At 61.2% G+C, this 23,543-nt stretch overlaps 2 protein-coding genes across 2 annotated transcripts in view; one reads left to right on the top strand and one right to left on the bottom strand.

Annotated features, from left to right (window-relative positions):
• The first annotated feature begins 1,671 nt into the window (after positions 1-1,671).
• Positions 1,672-12,105, top strand: Slc19a1 (solute carrier family 19 member 1). Its single transcript, XM_015478861.2, has 5 exons — positions 1,672-1,908; positions 4,017-4,782; positions 5,028-5,220; positions 6,714-6,855; positions 10,949-12,105. Exons 1-5 carry the CDS (start codon positions 1,720-1,722, stop codon positions 11,213-11,215), a joined length of 1,557 nt encoding a protein of 518 aa, XP_015334347.1. The 5' UTR covers positions 1,672-1,719; the 3' UTR covers positions 11,216-12,105.
• A 671-nt stretch (positions 12,106-12,776) lies between these two features.
• Col18a1 (collagen type XVIII alpha 1 chain) overlaps positions 12,777-23,543 on the bottom strand; it is a 47,365-nt gene continuing 36,598 nt past the window's right edge. Inside the window, 13 exon segments of the mRNA XM_048803954.1 lie at positions 12,777-14,045; positions 14,872-14,987; positions 15,573-15,770; positions 16,255-16,503; positions 17,723-17,755; positions 18,690-18,833; positions 19,126-19,199; positions 19,299-19,452; positions 19,826-19,960; positions 20,246-20,289; positions 21,842-21,904; positions 22,629-22,671; positions 23,048-23,116. Of these exon segments, the coding sequence (XP_048659911.1) occupies positions 13,835-14,045; positions 14,872-14,987; positions 15,573-15,770; positions 16,255-16,503; positions 17,723-17,755; positions 18,690-18,833; positions 19,126-19,199; positions 19,299-19,452; positions 19,826-19,960; positions 20,246-20,289; positions 21,842-21,904; positions 22,629-22,671; positions 23,048-23,116 (1,533 nt within the window). The 3' untranslated portion in view covers positions 12,777-13,834.

Genomic DNA, 23,543 nt, shown 5'->3' with positions numbered 1-23,543 from the left:
TCTCTGGAATCCTCGCAGCTGCTTGGCCCCTGCCCTCCCGCCCTGGCAGCCACCCAAAACAGGCCACCGGCCCCTGCCTCTTTAGGGGTCAATCTGCCTTCCCCCTCGGCACAGAAAGGAGCACATTGGGACTGAGAGGGCAGAATCTCGGATGGTCTTGACAAGGGCCGTGGGGTAGGGGAGCCCCAGAGTGGGTCCCTGCAAGTCACCTCACTTTCCTGGGCCTCTGTCACGTAAAGGAGGGTCAGAGGTGTCTTCAGCTAAGAGGTGTCCCAGGTCCCAGGGTCCCAGTGCCAGGAATTGGGCCCTCAAAGCCGACGCCACATCTCTGGAGCTTTCTTCACCCCTCGGGACTCTCCCTGAGCTGAGACCCTCTGGAGACCACTGCAGACACTGTCCCTACCCAGGCAGGCTGTGGGAGGGGCAGAGGCATCCACCCGCGTGCCTCCCGCCTGCCTCCCTGTGCTGCTGCCTCTGCCCCTGCCTCCGCAACGGGGGCCGCCTCTGCACAGGGTCCCCCACGCCATCCTCCAGGAGGGAGGTCACCCAGCAGACTGGAGCTGCGGTCACAGGGGCAGCTGGCCGGAGCCTCCTTAGCCATGTGGGAAGCCTGCAGCGCCTGGCACGTGGAGGTGTGGGGGCCAGCACCAGCCACAGGGCGCTGGGGACCTGGGCCTGGAGGTGGCTCCTGCCCTGTTAGTGCCTGTTCTACCCCCAGCAATGGGTAGAGCCTTTGTCCTGGACCGCATCTGGAAGGTGAAGACACTGCTGAGCACAGAGTCCTCACATGTACCCATCAAAGTGCCCGGGCTGTGCTGCAAGGCCAGCCTCTGGGAACGGCAGGCTGCATGGGCCCCCTGCAGCTGGACCTGGGTGCCTGTTGTCTGGGATGTCAGCTTCTAGCTGCTTCTCTAGGACACTGGGGCCCCTGAGTGCAAGTCTAGGCCTTAGGTCTGTCTCCGTCCCTTCTTGTGCCTTGTTTTGCCCACGGCTGCCCTTGGCCCCTGGAGGGCACCTGCTTCTCCACAGCCTCCTCCCCTGCTGCAGCGCCTACCCACTGCATTCCACAGTAGAGCCCCCTGGTTTTGTGGGGGACCATCCAGGGGTTCCGGCCTGTGCCCCCAGCCACCCCTGCTGACCACCTGTGGGATGGCCCTGTGCATGCCTGGTGTCCTAGCAGAGCTGTTCCTCTCTGGCCACCTGGGATGCCACTTGAGCAGCAGCTTTTGTGGGACACTTGTGCAGTAGTCACTGCCAGGGCCAGCGCCAGAGCCAGCTGTCCCTAAGACCTGTCCCCTGAGACCTGTGGGTAGGGGAGCCATGTCCAGCCCAGTAGCCATGACCACACACATTGCCAGGCACTGAAAATGAATCTAGTGTGCCCCCAGACGCTGAATTTTAAACGTCATTCATCTGTTAACTAAGTGCATTTGTTTGCTTGGTTTAATTAACCTCCAGCAGTCCCTCCCCTGTGGCTGCAGCTTCTGTCTGGGAGACTTCGGGAGGTATGCTGCCCTGATCGCCCTGGGTGGGAGGGCCCAGGTGGTCCTCAGGTTGGCTGTCCAGGCCGTGTGGTGGGGCCTAGGAGGAGGAGCCCTGGGCTGAGCCTTCTGGGGAGGAGGGGGTGCCGCAGGCTCTTGCCAGCCTGCCTGACTCTGTTCTTCTTTCCAGGTGTGTCACCTCCAGCCCCCACCAGGGTTGAGTGTGGGCCTGGGCAGCATGGTGCCCTCTGGCCAGGTGGCGGAGAAGGAGGCATCCGAGGAGCCTGGACCCGGCCGTGAGCCCCACTCGTGGCGATGCCTGGTGTTCTACCTCTGCTTCTACGGCTTCATGGCCCAGATGCGGCCCGGGGAGAGCTTCATCACACCCTACCTCCTGGGGCCCGACAAGAACTTCACCCGGGAGCAGGCACGTGGGTGTGGGCTGTCGGGGCCATGTTTCACAGGTGGGCAGGGGAGGCTGGAGAACGTAAGTGGCTGTGTGAGCACAACACAGGGGCCCGAGGGCTCTGGGCGGGTCCTGGACCCCATGCTCCCCACAATAGGCACTGTCGGAGGGAGGGGCCCTGCTTTGACACATTCTTCAGGCCAGTTAGAAGGGTCTTGGGTTCTAAGAGATGAAGCCCCCAGGTCTAAGGTGCTGCCCCCACCCCGCCAGGCCCCTCATCTACCATCCCGGTGGAGCCCGTGTCCAGCCATGCGGGCACCTGCCTCCAGCCAGGAGCCAGCAGGTATCTGCCTAGAGGTTATCAAAGGAATGTCCTTTCACTTGTTTCACTTGGCTAGGGGCACACAGGGTCCATTGAAACCCTGTAATGGGCTTATGTGCAGACATGCAGCCCAGGGCCCTGCGTGGCCCAGTGCTGGGGTCATTTCCTCCTTGAGTTTGCACGGTGTGCTGTGTAGAATGTGGTCAGAGAGAAGGAGCATGGAGGATCGCCCTCACCCCGCACGCTCACCGCTTGGCCAGAGGCTTCTCTGCTCTCGACCCGGGGCTGCAGTCCACCGTCATCATGGATAGGAACAAGCGTGTGTGTGAAGCACCCTTTATAGTAAGATGGAAAGCCGTCACAGAGATGTTTACTGGTCCTGCCTTCCCTCCCTCTCACATTCCACACTGATTAGAAAGTAGACTGCAGAGGTCACACCGTCCCAGTAGGCCTTGGAGTCCTCGGGGACTGTGGTCTCAGGCTTTGCCCTCTGGCCCCATAGGCCAGTCCTCTGGTCTCAGCCCCTCTGGCCGCAGGGACTGAGCAGGCCAGTGCTTGCTGGGCCTGGATCCACAAGTTCACGTAAGTGGTGTCTAATGACACCTCTTTTGGAACCTGCCTCCTGCCCATCTGATGGGGGACATTCATCTGTGTGGCTTCAGGGCTGGTCCTGCTGGGGTCTCGCCTATAGTTGAGCCACAGACCATTTCTCCAGTGCTTCCCGGTGGGGGAGGAGCTTCCGCTTTGGGTGTAAGAATCTGTCAGAATCCTCAGGTCTGGGGTATAGGGAACATTCTGGGACCCTAGGGGCGTTCCCAGCTTGCTTGGCTGGACGTGCCTCCTGCAGTGTGCCACAGGCTCCTGGGTCCTGGCCTGGGGCCGTGGTCTGTCATCAGGCTCTCGAGGCGGACAGCAAATGTCGTCCGTTCATTGAGATGAAGGCCCTTGGCCACCTTCTCCAGGCCCTCCCTCTGCCTGGCCTTCCTGTGTAGGTGCTGGGTGCAGTCTGGGCTCTGGCCTGTGGGCTGGGCCTCCAACTGCTGCCTTGCCACCCGTCCTGTCCACTTCCCTCCTTTTTCCCTCTCACCACAGCCCCCTGCCCACCCAGGTCCTGTGTAACCCACCCACTGACCTCCTTTGTCCTGCCCTGCCCTCTGGAAGGGCTGAGGTGGCTCGTCCCCCAGGTCCTGGTAACCCACCCACTGACCTCCTTTTCCTGTCCTGCCCTCTGGAAGGGCTGAGGTGGCTCGTCCCCCAGGTCCTGGTAACCCACCCGCTGACCTCCTTTTCCTGTCCTGCCCTCTGGAAGGGCTGAGGTGGCTCGTCCCCCAGGTCCTGGTAACCCACCCGCTGACCTCCTTTGTCCTGCCCTGCCCTCTGGAAGGGCTGAGGTGGCTCAGGTGGTACCTACTGCCCACAGTGCTGTTTTTCATGTTGTATTTAAGGTGAAACCAAATTCTGAGTCCAGGAAAAACAAGTCAGTCCAGATTACCACTACCTAGGATGTAATGGGTCGTTTTCAGTGGTAATGGCCACTTCCTGTGGCCGGCTGCTGCCTCCTTCTGATTGCCTGGGGTCGGCAGTTTCTTGGGCTACAGGCTCTCCAGTCCCCAGGTCCCCCTGGCATGCCTGGACAGGGGACTCCGCAGGGAGCCATGTGGGCATTTGACTCACGGTGGCCAGGCAGCCATTGCCACAGAAAGTGGTCAGCAGGGATGACTGCGGCAGTGTGGGCCCCTGCTTAGTCACCCCTGTGCACTTAGCAGAGTGGTCAGTGTTCCTCACAGCGGCTGCTCCCTGTCTGCAGGTGACCAACGAGGTCATTCCGGTGCTGTCCTACTCCTACCTGGTGGTGCTGGTCCCGGTCTTCTTGCTCACCGACTACCTGCGCTACAAGCCCGTGCTGGTGCTGCAGGGCCTGAGCTACGTGAGTGTGTGGCTGCTGCTGCTGCTGGGCCACTCTGTGCTGCACATGCAGCTCATGGAGGTCTGCTACAGCATCACCATGGCTGCCCGCATCGCCTACTCCTCCTACATCTTCTCCCTGGTGCGCCCTGCCCGCTACCAGCGCATGGCCAGCTACTCGAGGACCGCGGTGCTGCTGGGCGTCTTCACCAGCTCCGTGCTGGGCCAGCTGCTGGTCACCGTGGGCCGGATGTCCTTCTCCATGCTCAACTACATCTCCCTGGCCTTCCTCAACTTTAGCCTGGTTCTCGCCCTCTTCCTGAGGCGTCCCAAGCGCAGCCTCTTCTTCAACCGCAGTGCGCCTGCACGTGGAGCCTCACCCAGCGAGCTGGACCGGATGCACCCGGCCCCTGAGCAGCCTGTGCGCGGGAAGCTGGGGCGTGCTCTGGGTGCCTGCAGGGCCTCCTTCTTGGCACACATGCTGTGGGAGCTGGTGGGCAGTGCGCGGCGGCCACAGCTGCGCCTCTGGTCCTTTTGGTGGGTCTCCAACTCTGCTGGCTACTACCTGATAGTCTACTACGTTCACGTCCTGTGGAACGAGCTGTGCCCCACCGCCAGCAGCACGCAGGTCTACAACGGCGCCGCAGACGCTGCCTCCACACTCCTGGGTATGTGGAGCCCTGTCCTCCAAGCCCTCACCTGGGCCATGACCAGCACTCCCACCCCACACCAGCCCGAGCCACCCCTTCTTGGGCCTGGCCCCCAGCACTCCCACCTCCAGCCCAGCTAGCTCCCACCATTGGCCTGCTTCCCTGCCCCCCAGTGCAAGCTGCACAGCCCGTACCCAGCCCCCTCCCTGGCCTCCCTTTGCTCTACCCGGCCCTAGCGTGACCGTGACATCTCCTGTCCCCAGGTGCCATCACATCCTTTGCCGCGGGCTTTGTGAATATCCGCTGGGCTCTGTGGTCGAAGGTGGTCATTGCGAGCATCCTGGCCGTGCAGGCCGGGCTGGTCTTTCTCATGACCAGCACCCAGGACATCTGGCTCTGCTACGCAGCTTTTGTGCTCTTCCGCGGCGCCTACCAGTTCCTTGTGCCCATCGCCACGTGAGTGGGCCGAGGGGAGGGACTAGCAGGAGGTTCTGCAGGGAGCAGCAGGTGTGCACATGGGTAGCAAGGGCAGGCCTGTGGAAGACTGGCCTTGTTCACAGGTGGCTGCCTGCAGGGGGAAGGCCAGGAGAGGGCCTGAGAGGGGGTTCCGGTAGACGTTGCAGGAACCCCGCAGCCTGTCTGCATGCTTGTCCTCGTGGTACCCCAGCCACGAGCCTCTGACCTGCAGGCCTTTCTTAACTTTATTTTTACTTGTATATTTTTTAACATTAATTTGTTTATTTTTTGGTACCGGGAATTGGACCCAGAGGTGCTTAATCTCTGACCCACATCCCCAGCCTTTTTTTATTTTTTGAGACAGGTTGCTTAGAGCCTCGCTGAGTTGCCGAGGTTGGCTTTGAACTTGGGGTCCTCCTGCCTCAGCCTCCTGAGCCCATTTTGTATCTCTGACGCCCTCTGCTAGGTTCCACTGTGGTGGGGTGCTCACCCTGGCTTGGGCAGCTCCCCAGCTGACCTGCAACCCCACCTGCTCTCATGGGCTGCAGCTCCTGTGCGCAGTTCTCCTCTGCGAGGTGCTTTGGGTTCTCTTCCTGACCCCAGCGTCCCCTGTCCATCAGTTCTTGGTTATTCTTTTTCAAAGGTTCTTAGGCATTTTTATTTGAGTGGATTCTAGAACACTTTTGTCCCGTTCTTTCTTTCAAGGAACATGTTCTGGGGAATCCATCAGAACTGCACTCAGATGTCCCTTTCTTTGGGGGCACCAGAGGCCTGGAGGACTTCACTGCCCCTCGTCCCCCGCTTTCCCTGTCTCCTGTCCTAATTCCCTGCCTGTCTTCCAGAGAGACCGCCACTGTGCACGTTCCCCTGCCCCCTGTTCTCGGGAGGACCGCCCGAGCACGTTGTCCCAGGTTCTGTAGGATCTTCCTGCACCTGCACTTGTGCTTCTTGGTGCCTGTCCTACTAGGTCGAGGATGTGGCTCTCTGTGGCCGTGAGGGGCCCGCACTCTGCTTCTGAGCTGGGTGTGCGCCAGAGCTGGGTCTGCCTTGCTGCTGGCTGGTGGTGGGTGGGCATGTGCCTGAAGGAGGGTGGGCTGGGGGGTGCTGTGCTCCTGGGAGCTGTCCGGGTGGCTGTGGGCAGGGCTAGAGGGTACCATAGACTGTACCTGTTGAGCCTCACTGTGCACCTAGGGGCGAGACTGAGAGCAACCCTGTGTGCCTTGGGTGGTCCTGTGTCTGTGACAGGGCCAGGGGCAGAGGTGGGGGAGACTGGGAACAGGCATCTGGGACGGGGCTTTGTGGGGCAGGGCCTGTGGGCAGGCAGGGGCAGGCTTTTGGTAGCCTATGTGGGTGGGGTTGTGTCTGGGAGCCACATTCCCTCCCTCCCACCACGCTGCATCTGGAGCTCCTCTGGACCCTCCCCGAGGTCCCACTTCAGCCCTGGCTCTTGCTTCCCGTCCTCTCCAGCCTGTCTGACCTGCTTTTCTGCCCAGTTTTCAGATCGCATCCTCCTTGTCCAAAGAGCTCTGTGCCCTGGTCTTCGGGGTCAACACGTTCCTCGCCACCATTCTCAAGACCACCATCACTCTCATCGTGTCTGACAAGCGGGGCCTGGGTCTCCCAGTGCGCTGCCAGGTGAACCCCATTTCACATGGTCCTTTTTGGGAGGGAAGCCATGGTGGGGTCTTGGGAGAGCCTCCTGGTGCCCGCAGGCCCACTGCCTGGGGTGTGCAGAGGGTGGATCACGCTCCTGCCAGGACGAAGAAAGGTGGGCTGCGGCTCACTTCTCCAGAGAGCCCCTGTGCCCTGCTGAGGATGAGCGAGTCGCTGTGGTGGCCTGGGTGGGCACGGCCCCTCAGAGTGCCTCTTCTTTCTGGCCCATCAGTTTTTCCTTCTGTAGTTCATACTGTGGGCTGAGTCTGAAGGCGTCTTATTTAGCCCTAACTTCCCCAACGTCCTTTGAATGGGTTTATAGTTGTACATGAGCCTGCGGTCCCGAGAGTGAGATTGTGCCTAAGTGTGAGTTAGGCCAAGGTTCGTGCCGTAGCCCGAGTGGGTCCTCTGCTCAGCGTGGTTTGTTGAGACGTGACCTTCCTCTGTGAACTGCTTTTACGCCTTTGCACAAGTCCTTTCCTGAGATCTTTATTCCATCCTGAGCTGTGTGCTAACTTTCCACCAACACCACACTGTCTTGGTTACAGAGCTTAATTGTAGGTTTTGAAATTGGTCAGACTGATTTCTCCAATTTTGTCTTTTTAAAAAAATTTTCCTACTATTATACCTCTTTGTATTTCTGTGTACGTTTTAGAGTACTGTCTTTACAAAAATTCTTTTGGGATTTTATTAGGAATTGCACTAAGCAAACATCAGTTTAGGGAAAGTTGACATTTATTGTCTTTCTGTCCATGAACATGGTATGCGTTTCCATCTATTTAATAATCTTTGATTTCTTTAACCATCTTAGTTTCTAACATTCAAGTATTAAGTGCTGAACATGTTAAATGTATACTTTAAGTTTTTCATTTTGGGGGGGCACAATTGTAAATGAGACTATATCTAACGTTTTTTTAAATATTTATTTTTTTAGTTGTACTTGAATTCAGTCCCTTTATTTTGTTTATTTTAATATGGTGCTCTCATGTGCTAGGCCAGCGCTCTGCTGCTGAGCCTCAGCGCGAGGCCAACATCTAACATTCAGTGTCTCTGTGGCTGTATTGGGGCTGTTGTCACACCACAGTCTGGGTACCTTAAAGAGGAGAAATTCATCTTCTCAGTTGTGGAGGTTGGAGGTCCAGCTGTCTCAGGGCTGGTGCTCAGAGGCCTCTCCCCTTGGCCTGGTGCCTTCTCACTGTGACCTCATGTGGCCTTTTATCTGTGTGGGTATCCACTGTCGTCACCTCAGGGCCACAGTCACACAGGACCAGGACCGCCCTCACGGCCTCATTTGACCTGAGTCACCTCTCTCAAAGCCCTTTGTCCCAGTGAGGCTTCAGGGGCTTGGCTGTCAGCTGTGAATCTGGGGAGAAGGGACTCAGTTCAGTCATAACAGTGAGTCGCGTTCCTGAGGGTCTGCAGATCTGTGAAGGTGTGTCCCCTGTGCACCCTGCAGTCCTGCTGAGTCCCTTTCTCCTTTCCTGAGGGTCTGTAGATCTGTGAAGGTGTGTCCCCTGTGCACCCTGCAGTCCTGCTGAGTCCCCTTCTCCTTTCCTGAGGGTCTGTAGATCTGTGAAGGTGTGTCCCCTGTGCACCCTGCAGTCCTGCTGAGTCCCTTTCTCCTTTCCTGAGGGTCTGCAGATCTGTGAAGGTGTGTCCCCTGTGCACCCTGCAGTCCTGCTGAGTCCCCTTCTCCTTTTCTGGTTGCTTTAGACTTGTTCTCTCTTAGGTTTTGGAGACCTCCTCTTTGACTAATGAGCATTTCACAGTGTGTTCCTTAGTTTCCAAAGTCGTCTTTCTGTTGTTAGTTTTTTTCTTATTCTCTGGTGGTCAGAAAACACATACTCTGTGATTTGAGAGCTTCTGAATCTGTTGAGCAGAACTTTGTCTGTGTTGATGTGTGCTTTGCTGTTGCCTGAGAAGAATGTGGACCTGCATGCCTTCCCCCCGGCTGATGTGTTGACTTTTTCTCTGCCCTTGAGGACCTTGTTCTGTTGTTGGTGAGAGGGCTGTGGAACTCTCCTGGATAACTGTGGCTCTGCTTGGCCCTCCTTCCGTTTCTCCCGTGTTTGTGGCTCTCTAGTGTGCTGCATATGCACGTGGCAGGGCCTGCAACTGCACTTTCCATCGCTACATCTGTGGCCCCTGCCTCTCTGAAGTCAGCCTGTCCTCAGGCCAGCCGCCCTGCTTCCCAGTATGCACAGGCATGAGGCAGGCTCTCCCCTCACTTCTGGCCTGCCCTCTAAGCTGCCTGAGTGAATTTATTGCAGACAGCGGGGAGTTGTGTCCTGTTTTAAATCCATCCGTGCAGTCTCTGCCCTGGGCTTGGTGTGTTTGGGCCGTTTATATTTAAAGGAGTACTTTACCTATTAGAGATCAAGTCCACCATCCCAGTGTTCATCCTCCCTTTTTCCTGCTCTCAGCTTCTCTTTTCTTTTTTGAGACTTCTGATGTGTTTAGAACTTGGACCTTTATCTCTGGGAGTGTGTTTGGTGGCTTTGTTGGTTGCTGGTGTCATGTTGTGGCAGGGGAAGCCTTGGTGTTGGGCCTCCCTGCTCGTGGTGCGCTTGTCCACAGCCCGAGGCCCGCGGCGCCCTGCGGTGGTCCACTCTGTCCTGCCTGCTGTCTGTCCTCCCTTCTGTCTTCCCCTGTCTGTTTAGACAACTTCTGCCACGGTCTGCGAGAGGCCTGCTGGTCATCTGAGTCTGTCCTGGTTTCTCTCCTGGTCCTGTGGCCTCTCCTGCTGCTCTGCCAAGGCCATCTGCTTCTCTGTTGGTCTCCAGTGCGTGTCTTGCGGCCCGTGAGGCTGTTCACGGTGTCTGCTTGGAAGGCCGTCGCAGACCTTGCAGCACCGCCGTCTGGGTTGGCCTCCAGTGGCCCTCGCTGGGCGGGAGGCCTGGTGGCTGTGAGTGCTGCGAGTGGGGACTGGCTCCATGGCAGCTCCCGCAGAAGCGGTGGGGTTTGCAGCTGGCACAGCCAGGCCCTGTGACACCAGGGGCCCCCCCCCACTGCCTGGGCTGGGAGCCCCTGCTCCCCATAGTCCCTTGAAGCCCTGGGGGCAGCGTCCTCTCCTCGGGGTCTCTGATGCCCCCCAGTGTAGAGGGGCATGGGAGCCTTCTCACCACCCGCTGGGGTGAGTCCAGACCCCTGTGTGGCCACTGCCGACTTTTGGGGTGGTCACACTCACTCTGGGGCCCTCCTTCAACCTCGTGTGGGCAGGTGGGCTGGCAGGAGCAGAGGCTCCTGGGGAGTCTCCCCGTTGCTGGCTGCCCCTCCTGGTCCTTCGGGCCTTCTTCCCCGTCAGTCAGCATCTCGAGGTTGCTGCTTCTACAATTCCAGATACGGGAGGCAGAGACCAACCCAGCGGCCTGCCGTCACGTGGCGGAGGCCTGGTGGTGGGCTCCTTCCCCACCCGTCCACCTACTGGCTCTGACGGTCTGAGGAGTCCTGGGGTTTGGGGACAGGGACAGGGAGAGGTGACCTCTTGGGAGCCGAGTTCTCACCGACTCTTTTAATAGTGCCCGCCCTAGAGGGCGCTGGAGCCCCACCTGCTGGTGCTGAGAACCCTCTGCCTTCTAGACCCCAGTACCTGGGTCGGTCTGGTCCCTCCCTAGTGTCCCAGGGACGAGGAGGAGATACTTCTGCAGCTGGCCTGGCTCTTCCCAGTTGTTGCCGTGCAACTCCTGCCTCTGAGCTGGAGCCGGGGCATGCAGAGGGAGCAGCAGGCGGCCTGCTGCCCTGGACACCCTGGTCGGGCTCTGCTGAGGGAAAGCCTGCGTCGCAGGTGTTTTCCGAGGTCTCAGGGTAGCCCTGGAACCCAGCCCCTGGCACCAGAGCCTGGGGAGCAGCCTGTGGAGGCCACGCGTGGGCAGGGCCCACACCAGGGGCTCTCTGGGGAGAGGTGGCAGGAGCCCCTCAGGACTCACCAGTGGGCAGTGGGCATCCTGCGACCCGCTCCAGCCCAAGTGCGAGTTCTGGAGCAGCCCTGGCGGGCTGGGGAGCCAGGAGCAGGCGCCCCGACGGGGCTGCGAGGCCTGCGCGGGGCCGGCACCCTCACCCACCCTCTCTGCTTTAGTTCCTCATCTACTGTGTGTACTTCCTGGTGCTGTCTGTCATCTTCTTCTTGGGAGCCGGGCTGGACGGTCTGCGGCACTGCCAGCGGGACCGCCACCAGCCCCTGCCCCTGGCACAGGAGCTGAGGAGCCCCTCGGAGGAGAAGCCTGTGCGGCTGCCGAGTGTGGAACAGGGCCTGGGCGGCCTTCAGCCCTCGGCCCCACCACTGCCCCTGGAGGACGGCGCAGAAGATGAGCTTGGGACCTTGGGGCCTGTGGCCAAGGCCTGACACGGCCTCACCTCCCCCAGCAGGTTCCACACTCTGTCCTGACAGCCCGGCCTGACGGGCCGACGAGCCCAGCACCGTCAGACTCCCCCTCGCGGAGGGCGGGCCTTGTGTGGGTGCCCCCTTGCAGTGCCTGGCGTGGGGGGGGGGTGCCTCCTCGGGCCTTAGCACTGGGGGCCTCGGACCCCCACCCCTCAGCCCTGCTGCACTCTGGTGGTAGCCAGAGTGTGCCAGGGACACTCAGGGCAGCTGCCTGGATGTGGCCCACACCTCGGGCGACTGTGGACTGGGCTGGGCTTGCCTGCTGAGGGGCCCGTGGTGGGGTCCCCGGGGTCTACCAGCCCTCCCTGCCTGCACCCCCTGGGGAGGCTGGAGGCAGATGCTGTGTCCCCAGGGGCTGGCATGCTGGCCCCACGGGCCTGGGGCTCTCATTTACTGTGACACTTCCCCACATCCTAGGTGCTTGCATTGTGGACGATGCTGTTTTTATATCTGTAAACTGAGGAACCGTTTGGCTTCTCCGTTGTGTGCGAGAAGCTGGTCTCAGGGGTGTGACAGAAAACCCATCAGATGGAGTGGTGGCTTGGGGCCCTCAGAGGCAGTCCTTCACCAAGGCTTCAGCCCAGGGCCTTTAGTTCATTCCTCTGTTCCCGGAGTGACCTGAGATCAGGGCGGCTTGGAGCTGGTCATACGCTTTGGACAGTCAGAGAGGACTATGGACGTGCAACCTTGATGTGAACTGGGCTTGTTGGGAGCAGTAGGACCTTCTGGAGAGGTCTGCCTTCCTGGGGAGGTCTGCGTGCCAGTGGCCTCTGGGTCTGAGCCGGTTGCGTGTCCCTCTGTGACAGGAGGGTCTTTTGTGAACACTTTACCCAAATAAACCTGGAACCTGAGTGTGAGGGTGCTGACCCCAGGCCCTGGCAGCCAGGGACCCACCAAGGCCAACAGGTTAAGTGGGCACCTTGGGGGACGCAGGGTCCAGGAGGTGGCATGTGAAGGTGGCCAGGCCCGAGCTGAGAGTGTTCAGGGCGGTGGGCCCAGGCAAATCCACACAAGAAGGGCAGCCCTGTGCCATAGGCCAGGCTGTGGAGGGGACAAGAGCGTGACACCCCGTCGCCCTGTGCTGGGCCACTGCAGCAATGCAGGCTCCGTGGGCACCCACAAAGGAGCCCTGGCCTGTAGCTGGCCGCTGCACTTGGCCACACAGGCTGTGAGCACTCGAGTTTCTCTGCCGCTCCTGGGCGCCCTGCTGGCTGCCAGGGGAGGGACAGAAACACTGTCCCTGGGGTCAGGTCCTGCCAGGACCCAGCACTTGAGTTCACACAGACCTGAGGCATGGTTTTGAGGTCAGCCTGGGCACTGCTGGCTGCCAGGGGGCCCCACCAGAAAAGGGTGCCCGCAGTGTGTGTCATGCGTCTGTGCACATCTGCACAGCAGATGCCTATTCACGTGCTCTGACACCCAAGCACGCTGTGTGTGCCAGCAGGGGGACACCCAGGGACAGAGGGCTCACTCTGCAGGGCCCTGCTCTTCTTACGTGGGGAAACTGCTCACAAACATGGTCTCCGGGGAAGGGCATTTTATTTGGTGCCTATTTGAAATGGCTTCGAAACACACAGGGGCAGAACCAGCCCCCCAGTTTTCTCCCAGTCCTCAGACAGCAGATCCCGAGGTCGGGGTGTGTTGGCACTGTGGCTGTGGGCAGCCCAGCGTGGCCCTGAGCGCACACTGCCAGACTTCTGGACTTCCCAGCATAGCGGAGCACTGGGACAGCCGCGGCCTGACTTGTGAGCCCCACAGAACTCATGCTCCGACTTGGCTGGGGTCAAGTTCCAATCAGATCTGCTGTGGTCTTGGGTCACCTGGGAGGCCAGCCAGGGAGAGGCCTGAAGGACCCCACGTCGGCCGGTTCTGGGGAAAGCCGCAGACACACCAAGTCCGGCCACACTCCTGGCCCTGCACAGTGTTGAGGAACATGGCCCGACCTGGGGTGGCCGTGGGCCCTGAGCTTGGACTCTGCTCCAGTGGGGGCACTGTGGTTGCTGTAGAGTGCAGGAAGCCGAGGAGAGGTGGCCCTTGCCCGGTGCCTGGCTGTCCTGTTCACCACCTGAGCAATCCCATGCCTGTCTGCCTCTGGCACAGCCTGAGTGGGAGGGGGGGGCCCCAGGTACCCTGCAGACCAGGTGTCAGCACCCGACATCTTGCTGGTCTGCCAGTGGGACTGGGTCCTGTGCACAGCCAAGGTGGAGGCAGGAGAGTGGCAGGGGGCCCTTCCCAGTGCCCGGGAGCTCAGGAGCCTGCAGGTGGGGTAAGCACAGGTCTCTGGGCTGGAAGTCCTGCGTCAGCCTCTTGCTGAAATCCAGCTGAGGTCTGATTTGGGCCCTGACAGACTGGCCAGCATAGGCCATCAGGGGAGTGGCGGGAAGCCTTGGCATCGGGCTTTCTGTTGTAAACTTTTAGAAAACTACTCTCTTTGGCTTCCTTTTATTTCTGGAGGATTACATGAAATGTGGACTGTGTAGAAATGTCCCAGCCAGGTCCTGGGGGTTGGCTAGGTGCTCCCTGCCCTGTGCCTGTCCTGAGAGCCCGGCTCCATGCACGTCCGAGCCAGCAGAGACCCTATTAGGAGGAGGAGGTCATGAAACTGTTCTCGATGCAGAGGACCACATAGGCGTTGCGGCAGCTTGTGGCTTCCTGTTCCAGCAGTCTGCCCGCCAGCAGCGGGGATGCCTGGCCCATGGCTCCGGCAGCCTCTGTCCGCCACGCCTCACAGTAGCTCTCCGTCAGCCTGCGCCCACTGGGGTCTGAGCCATGCCATACACTCTTCTGGGGCCTGCAAGATGCACCTGGCTGTCAGTCACACCCACACCCACCCCTCGGCAAGCAGAGACCCCTGCCCCCGGCGGAGGAAAGGTGAAGGCCAGCAGCTAGCTGGCCCTGGGCAGAGGGAGGCTGCGAGGTCCATGCTTTCCTTAGCTCCACTTCCTGGGTCCACCAGCTGCAGAAGGGGTAGGTGTTGGGGCAGAGTCTGGACCAGGCAACCTCAGGGCCAGTCTTGCCCAGCTGGGTGGACCTGGCTCCCGGTAATCTCACTGACAAAGGGAGCCAGGTGCTGCCTGGCTAGGAGCACCTCCACCTACAGGGCGTCCTGTTCCACAGTCCTACCTGTGGCTCTCAGGCTGGGTGCTTCTCAGAGCGGATGGCCAGGATCTGGGCACCTCCAGGAACACACTGGCCCAGAAGACACCCTAACCACCCTTTCAAAGGCAGGAGCACTGGCGGAACATGCTGTTATAGCGGCAGGTAGAGGGGTGCTAGGTGTGAAGCCATTTGGGGGACAGTGGTCATTTCCGTCAGTATACAAGCACACACAGCTGACCTGGGACTTTGCCTTGGGCAGTGATTCTCAGGATCATTAGTTCCCTGTGGTGTTTACATTGGGGGCACAGACTGGCCAAGTCACAGACGGTGAGTGTGGAGCTGTCCACCGTGGACAGGGGGCACTGAAGCAGGGATCTCTCCTGCTCCTCTGGGTCTCGTGATCATGCATGGGGCAGGGTAGGGCAGGCCAGAGGCTGGGCTCCGTGTTGGGGGCCAGGTGTACACATCTCTCCTCTAGGGCTCTCCCCATGCTGCCATCCCGTGCACAGGGGACCTACCAGGCAGGGTGCCTCAGGACGTCCCTGCCGTCGAAAGAGAAGATGCGGGCCCCGGGCTTCAGCTGGCCCCCGGAGCCGGAAAACAGGGCCTCCCAGCTGGGAGCCAGTACTTCATCCTGCAGAGGGAAGTTGGCAGGGGCCAACATTGAGGAATCAATCTCTGGTCATGCCCAGCCAGAGTGTCAAGCACCAGAGAGCCCAGCCCCATCCAGGTGCCTCAGCAGACCCCAAAGGCCCAATGAGACCCTCACCACCCTTTAGCCACACACTGGGATCCTAGACTAAGGCCGAGGGGTCTCTGTTCCTCATGCTGGCCTCCTGCTCCCAGCCACCCTCCCCAGTCTTGGGCCTGGGGTCTGCACATCCACCGTCAGTGGTCCTGAGAGACTCCAGAGCCATGGAAGGAAGCCACGTGAGGGGTACCGTGGCAGGGCTGCTGGGCTGGGTGGCACAGATGTATTAGGGCATTTCCCAACCTGGCGGGTGTGTGAGGACCTGTCACTTGTGAGCAGGCCCAAGGCTTCCTGGAAACATCGGGTTGCCCTCCCGCACCCACCGTGCCTGCCCGGGAGTCAGCCTCCAGGCCCCTTGGAGGAAGCCTCTGCCGGGGAAGGACCCTCAGAGCAAGCCCCAGCCCAGGCCTGGGTCCATCTGGGGACACCCTTGCGAGTCCAGGGCCCCACAGGACATGTTCCGCTCACCTTGAGGTTGACGATGGGAACGGTCCCACGGTCAGCACGGCGCACGATGCTGTAGAGGTCCTGCAGCCGCGAGGACAAGAAGGCACGGAAGGTGCCAGCCAGCCCCACAGCTCGGGCCTGCTGGAAGCACTGGAAGTCGGCCCCTCGGATGCCGCGCATGCCGCCCGAGAGTGGGCTGTTGAGCGCGACCAGGTGGAGCTGCAGGGAGACGCTGACACTGCATCCCAGGTGACCTCAGAGGCCCTGGGGACAGCACTGAACCCCTGCACACCTACAGTACCACATGGACAGGCACGGAAGGCTGAGCCCCAAGTGCCTTCTGATGGGTGCCAGAGGACAGCCAGACCACCAGCCAGGGCTGCAGAGGCAGGTGCTGTGGTCCCAGGAAACACCCCCACATGGACCCTGATGTCCTTCCCCATGAGCTCTGCTTGACAGGTCCAGAGCAGTGGGCCAACCTGGCTGTGTGAGCTCCTCTGCCACCTGGAGCCTCTAGGACCTCAAGGGGACTGACAGCCACTTGGCCATGAGAGGAAGAGCCTCAGGCTGGACAGTGGCCACCTTGTGTGGCACTGCCTAGTCAGAAGCCCACCTGCAATGCAGCTGTGGCTGCCAACCCCCTTTACACTGCCCTGAGGACTAAGGGGCCAGGTGGACAAGTACCCACTTTGGGGTCACTCACCACCGGCTGGAAGTCCTGATGGGTGTGGGCAGGTGAGGCTGTGGGGCGGGCTGGCCGGAGATGCACATAGGAGCCGTGGTGGTGCGGAGCTCCAGGGTAGGGCTGGGGATCGGGGAGGCGCTGGGGGCTGGCCAGGGTGTCGTCTGCTCTCCAGGGGCGCACGGTGGAGTAGGAGTGCTCCCTCCGGGGATATGAATTGCCCTCGTGCAGCTGCACCACTGGGGGCTGGCGGACAGCCACTTCATTGTCCTGCAGGTCCAGGTGCAGGTCTGTGCAGTGGGCTCCCACACACCAGGACCCTCCTCCCCCTGCATGTCCTTTTGTGCACTTGGAGGGGGTGTGGCTTCAAGATGACAGGCAGGGAGCTCCACCCAGACCCTGGGGGACCCTGGGTATAGGGGCAGGAGGGGTGGGAGCCCAGCCAGCTCTGGATACTTGAGTCATTGGACTTGCTCTCTGCTCAGCCTGACGCACTGCATAGCATACGGCCTCGTTCCCGAGCCACCCCTTGTCCACCCACCCAGCTGCCTACCATCCAGGTACCAATGGTCCACCCATCCACCACCCACCTGTACATTTCTCTATCCACCTACCCACTCATCCATCCACCTAGCTACCTGTCCATTCATCCATTTACCTATCCACCTGTCCATTCATCTGTATATCCATCCATCCACCCACCAACCTACCTGTCTGTCCATCCATTCATCCTTCTATCCGTCCATCCATCTACCAATCCTCCTGTCCATCCATCTACCAACCCACCTGTCCATCTATCTGTATGTCCATCCATCTATTCACCCATGCATCCACCAACCACCTGTCCATCCACCCACCCACCAACCCACCTGTCCATCCATCTATCCACCTATCCACCTGTCCATTCATCCACCAACCCACCGTCCATCCATCTGTATGTCCATTCATCCATCTATCCGTCCATCCATCTACCAATCCTCCTGTCCACCCATCCATCCACCAACCCCCCGTCCATCTATCTGTATGTCCATCCATCCATCCACTCACCCACCAACCCACCTGTCCATCCATCCATCCACCTATCCATTCATCCACCAAGCCATCACCAGCTCACCTGTCTATCCATCTGTATGTCCATCCATCCACCAACCCACCTGTACATCTGCCCACCAACCCACCTAGTCTTCTGTTCAGCCACCCACACCCATTCACCCTGGGGCATGCCTAGCACTGCAGGTGAGGAAAGATACAGAGGAGGACGGTGGCCCAGGGACTTCAAGGCTGAGGAGGGCAATGAGGTGCAGACACAACTGAAGCCAGTGGCAGTGTCCCTGTGGGTCTTCATCCTCTCCCCAGCAAGGACACCCTGATAGCACACATTTGGCTCCAGGATTCCAAACACCAAGTGTGTGATTCCAGAAACATGTCAGTGCAGGCCCGGAGTCCCCTGCTGAGCCCCCAGAGTTGTGCAGAGAGAGCATCCCCTTACCGTGCTGGATGGCAGAGGGATCCGGGCCTCCAGCTGCAAGGCAACAGCAGGGTCACTCTGACACGGCCACAGCCTACCCCATCTGCTCATCCCTCCCCCAAATGAGCCCTCCCACCAGGGCAGAGGCCACCCAGGGTGCTTCCCAGAACCAGGCACTTGTGGGCACCCGGTCCGTGTCTGCTGATAAAGCGCACAGCTTGTCCCTGGCCAGCAGGGGCCCTGGGGGGGGGGGCACCACGGGGTCTGGCTAGGCCGGGGGACAGGCAATGGAAACCCGGACACCCAGAAGTTCAGCTCAGGTGGACAGAGACTCCCAGGGATGAGGTGGGCTACTGAGGGCACAGGCTGGCTGCCCGGTCCTCACGTTTGCTACACAGGTAAGACGCACCCCTACAGCCCCAGGAGTGCCGGCTGGGCCCATCCTGGTCCTGGGGAGCAGGAGCGAGGGCTGGCCTCGTCTTGTGGGCCAAGGCTGGGTGTGTGATCCCCGATGTGTCACAGGTGCTGGGCAGCCAAGATGTGTCCGAGGATTCCCCCACAGCGGGGTTCAGAGCACACCATGTGGACACAAAGCCGAGCCCTGTCCAGCAGGGCCGAGCCAGGGCGTGTGGCTCTCGAGGGCCCGACGCCTCTCCTGACTGATGCCTTGCCTCAAGACGGTGTGGGGCTTGCCGTCACAGATGCCCACGTGAGCTCCAGGTGCCCAGCACTAGCATACGTGACACACATAACGTCGTTTCCCTTTACCCAAAATGCTCAAAAGTAGTTTGATGAGTTTTTGAAAAGTGACAAGTGGCAGGAGCCTTGCTTGGGGACACCTGGCCCTGCTGTGGGTGCTGTTGAGGGCCCGGCCATTGCTGGGTGGGCGTGGGCTCCTCGCCTGCCTCAAGCCCCATGCCTCGAATCTCCCCAGGTTACGCCTGGCGGGCCCTCTGTGTACAGGGAGAGTGCTGCCCAGAGAACTCACCAGAACTTTCCGGAACCCGTTTCGGACCCGTACATAGAGTTCCTCCCTCTCAGCCACAAAGACGAGCCAGCCCTCGGGCAGCTCTCGTGCCCTGTCCAGCATGGTCTGGTAGGTGGCCCAGATCCTCACCTGCGGGACCCAAGCCTGCATGGGTTCCTGCTGCCCAGAGGCCACTGCTGGGGCCCCGGGGGGACGGGGAGGGGAGCAGGGCCTAACCTGGGTGTGGCTTGGGCTGTGTGGACTTCTGGGGGTTCCCTGGGGGAGCTGGCTGAGAGCAGCCAGGACTCTTCTTTGTGGCCACCCATGGGAGGCCCTAGGTGAGTGACCGATGTGGGGCCTAGCCCACACCAGTCCCTCTGCCACGGCCTCTGCCCCCAGGGCAGGCCACCCCTCCCCGAGCGTCCCAGACTCCACCCCCACCTGCCTGGAAGCTTACCCCTGAAGAGGTGCCTATGGTTCCAGGGGGCCCCGGGGGGCCAGGTGGGCCTGGGGGGCCAGGGACACTGACAGCTACAAGAAAGAAGCCAAGGTGGCCCCACGCAGCCACGCAGGTGGCTCTGGGGGGAGCCCGAGACAGGACCCTGCCCAGGCCCACCTCCCCCGACTTACTCTGCCTGTGAGGACCAGGGAATGACGGGGGCCCCGGGGGGCCAGGGGGGCCTGGGGGCCCAGGAGGGCCCTGGCGCCCCTCATAGCCAATGCCAGGAGGTCCCTGAGGTCCGGGTGGGCCCGGCTGGCCCTGGATGCTCTCTCCCTTTGGACCCTGGGAGAAAACCAAAACACGCTGTGTCATGCCCTGCAGAGGCAGCCAGGGGTCCCTACAGCGGGAATGGCCTCTGAGCCACAGTCACCTCCCTGCCCCCCAAGGCCCCTCGGCAATCCAGGCAGAAGCGGGCCCATGCTCCCTGGGATTCTCGGGGCAGTGGCAGGACGCAGCCATGAGATAACTGTAAGGTGTCTGAGCCCCTGTGCCCACCCTGGGAGCTGCACTAGGTCCCCAACGGGACTGCCACACCCTGGTCGCAGACAAAGACGTGGGTGGCTTGGGCCCTGAGCTCACAGGCGCTGCCTCAGCCTGGGTGGGCATCAGCAGGCCTGGGTGGGCAGAGTTCAGCCAGCCTGCGGCCCCGTCTTACCGGAATCCCAGGGTAGCCTGGTGGGCCGGGGGGACCTGGGGGTCCAGGCACACTGGAGCTGAAGAATCCGCCGCTGGCCCCTGGCTCCCCCTTCTCTCCTTTCTGTCCAGTGTCCCCCAGGTCCCCCTTCTCTCCCTGCAGAGGGAAAGGCTGCTCTGAGACCCCTGCTGCTGGGTGGGGCGGGCAGTGGGGACACTGACCCCACGAGCCACAGGGGAGGCCTCCCCCATTCCAGAGTGGCAGGGTACCCTCTGGGGCCCACGCCCCTCAGGGGAGTGAACACAGGTGGTGGCTTGTCTGAGCAGCACAGAAGCAGCCTCGTCTCAGACTGACACTCAGCACTGAGGACTTGGGGACCTGCCTCGGCACAAGCCAGGGACAGGGACCCACCCTCCCGATGTGGCCAGCACAGTCACACACCTTCATGTCAGCTGCCAGGCTGAGGAAGTCCACGGGGAACTGGCCTGCAGAGGGGAGGAGAGACGGGTTGGAGAGCCCTGGATGACCCTCTCGTGGAGGGGTCACACCCCTCCACCTTCATTTGTCCTGTGTCCTCTACAGAAAATGGGTGCAGGCTTCATTAAATTCACTCCTAATTAATTGATTTTTAAATATTCTTGCTCATGGTTTCTTTTCAAAATCTCAATTTTAAATGCTTCAGACTCGTCGTTGCTTTTCCTAAATCGCCCTTACACCCCGTGGCTGGGTGGCCTGCTGGCGTCTGTGGGCAGACCTGCTGCGAGAAGCCCCATCCCCCTCCTGGGCCCTGGGCTCCGCCAGCTGTCAGCAGTGGCTCCTGCCGGGCTGGGGTCCTTCTGCAGAGCAGAGCGTGGCCCTGGGAGTAGGGCTCCTGTGACTGTGGTGACGGCCTCTGGGGGGCAGGGAGGACCAATCTGGCTTCTTCTCCAGGCTCAACGCCTCACCATTCACTTGGCTGACGTGTTGCCTCTGTGGGCAGGTGGCTGGACCTGGCCAGCTGGGGTCCACGCAGCTCCCTGGCGTGGCCACTTGGCTTCACTCAGTGGTCCTGCCCATCCTGTGCGGGTGCAGAGGGCGCCACATCTCGCCTCAGGTTTGGGAGACTCTGGGCCATCTGCCTTCACCGTAGCTTCTCTGGCTGACCAGTGATAGGCACCCTGGACTGACCCCATCCTCTGCACCGGCTGGGTGCTCTGCGGGCCTCTTCCTGTTTGTGCTCTTTCCTCGGTGGCCTCAGCTGCCTCAGCACAGTTACCAGTGCCCAGAATCAACCTCCCCTGTGTGCAACACCTCTGTCCTTCGGTCACTGTTGGATGTGGTCAGAGTCACATCCTGCCTCGCCTGCCTGTTCCTGCTCAGACCCCAGGTGTGGTGTGCAGACGCTGGAGGGTCCAAGCTCCCACCACCTTCTCCGAGAGACGCTGTTGCTCCTGGCAGGCCTTGGGGACCATCCACCTGCATGGGCTGCTTCCCAGCTCAGAGGTGGCCCCAGCGGGGGACAGGCCGACTAGTCCCTCCGGCCCCTGCTCTGGCGTCCATGGGCTGGCTCCCAGCAATCATGTAGTTGCTGTACCCTCCACCCAGCCTGCCCGGTTGGTCAGGGCGGGCACCAGCCAGGGATCCAGCAGGGAACCCTCACTCTCCTCGGGGAAGACGGAGTGCCGGGACCCACCTGGATGACCTCATTCAGAGCTGGCCCAGTGCAGCCCCTGGACAGAAGGGCCTCTGTGCTTACCCTGGCCACGCACACTCTGTGGAACCAACTGTGGGAGGGCGGGCATCTTGGATCTAGCCTTGGGCTGCAGGTGGGCAGCTGTCTGCTCCACAGTGGTGGGATGGTGGGGAACTCTTGCTGGAACCCTGTCCCTCCCAGGTCCTAGCTGTGTGGCTGACCAGGTGTCCCCAGATCCATGGCCTGAGAAGGGGCTTCCTCCCACTAGAGCAGGGTCAGACGGCGACTGCCCTGCAGAGGGCCCAGGGCCCACCCCAGGAGGCTGCCCACACACCCTGGGCCTGGGGCCCACAGAGAACGCTCACCTGGAGGTCCAGGTGGCCCCACTTCTCCTTTGTCACCCTTTGGTCCAGAAGGTCCTGGCAGCCCTGGGGGAACAGAGACCTAGTGCCATCAAGGAAACCTGAGGGCCCCTCTACCCATGTGGGCCCCGACCTCTAGGCACTGTGTAAAAAGAGAGGTCCTAGACCAGAAAGGGGTGGCAACGGATGGGGACAGTCAGACAGGCGCTCGTGGGGAGCAGAGGTGACAGGCCCCACCCTGCAGGCCAGGAGGACCACACCACCTCCCCAGGACCACCCTGCAGGCCATGGGGGACCACACCACCTCTCTAGGCCCACCCTGCAGGCCTTGGGGACCACACCACCTCTCCAGGACCACCCTGCAGGACTTGGGGACCACACCACCTCTCCGGGACCACCCTGCAGGCCAGGGGGACCACACCACCTCTCCAGGACCACCCTGCAGGCCATGGGGGACCACACCACCTCTCCAGGACCACCCTGCAGGCCTTGGGGACCACACCACCTCTCCAGGCCCACCCTGCAGGCCATGGAGGACCACACCACCTCTCCAGGCCCATCCTGCAGGCTGTGCTGATACCCACACCAAGGACAGCACATGGGTGGACCCCCGAGTGTAGCCCCACCATGGCAGGTCCTGGGAGCCCTGCTGGGAGGGCCCTGAGGATTGGGATGAGACCTGGGGAGGTCTGGTCAGCCAGTGGGTGCTCAGCAGCATGCAGTCCGGAGCACAATGTCCTCCACATCCCTGTGGAAGGCTGTTGTCCCCCAGCCCCATTGGAACTCTCACCTTGCAGTCCCCGAGGCCCAGGGTGGCCAGACTCCACAAATGCCTGCAAAGAACAGGGTAAAGTGGTCTCTGAGGGACAATGCTCTGGAAACCAAGGCCACCAGCCACCTGGGGTCCCCAAACCCAGAAGCCCCAAGCCCCTCTGACAGGCCACATCAGGGGAGCCCTGGGACAGGTGCGTGGAGTCAGGAGCCCTGGCCGCATCGCACTGCCTGTAGGGGTCACTGCCCTACTGGGCCTTCGCTCTTCCTGGGGGACACGCCTCCTCATCCACAGCCCCAGATGCAGCCCCCAGCCTAGCCCACCCCAGAGGCCCTGGGGACAGGACTGGAACCAGTGACAGGGAGAGGAGGTGGCGGCTCCTCCGCATGAGAGCAGGAGGCGCAGGGACTCAGCGCCGTGGGGCCCTGGAGACTCACGTTGCTGTCGTAGAGGGGCACCCCCGGAGGGCCTGGGGGCCCAGGAGGCCCTGGGGGGCCGGGCATGCCCTGTGGAGTGACAGAGAGCTCTGGTCATGGGGTGACTGGGAGGTGTGTGTGTCAATCAAACCGGGGTCTCACTCCTTACCTGAGGGGGCTCAGCCTGCAGCACGGGAGGCTCCACTTGGGAGCCCTGCTCCCTCCGAGAGGGGGCCATGTGCAGGGCCAGCCCCAGGCCTGCCATGGCCCACCTGCCAGCCCAACCCTGTGGCTCCTGAGCAGCTGTGTGATGTGGCCAGGGAGGGAAGAGGCAAGACACAGGCCGGGGGAGACAATTGGGGTGGCCAGACTCCCAGGAGACCTCCACGCGTGGGCCTCCTGAGAGAACCCGTGGCTTTGCTGTTCCCGGTGGGCGTGGGTCATGTGCAACTCTGACACGCTGCACACGTGCAGGTGCACAAGTGGCCCGTGTGTGCATGTGTGTGTGCGCATGTGT

Source organism: Marmota marmota, unplaced genomic scaffold (genome assembly GCF_001458135.2).
Source record: "Marmota marmota marmota unplaced genomic scaffold, marMar, whole genome shotgun sequence".
NCBI classification, from domain to species: Eukaryota; Metazoa; Chordata; class Mammalia; order Rodentia; family Sciuridae; genus Marmota; species Marmota marmota.
Note: the sequence above shows the minus strand (reverse complement) of the source record. Positions and strands in the feature narration are given on the sequence as shown.

Excerpts from the sequence above, each read along its gene's own strand:
- Slc19a1 (XM_015478861.2), top strand. The coding sequence starts at position 1,720 with ATGGTGCCCTCTGGCCAGGTGGCGGAGAAGGAGGCATCCGAGGAGCCT. Across the intron at positions 1,909-4,016 it reads AGAACTTCACCCGGGAGCAG|GTGACCAACGAGGTCATTCC; the intron begins GCACGTGGGTGT and ends CCCTGTCTGCAG. Across the intron at positions 4,783-5,027 it reads CGCTGCCTCCACACTCCTGG|GTGCCATCACATCCTTTGCC; the intron begins GTATGTGGAGCC and ends TCCTGTCCCCAG.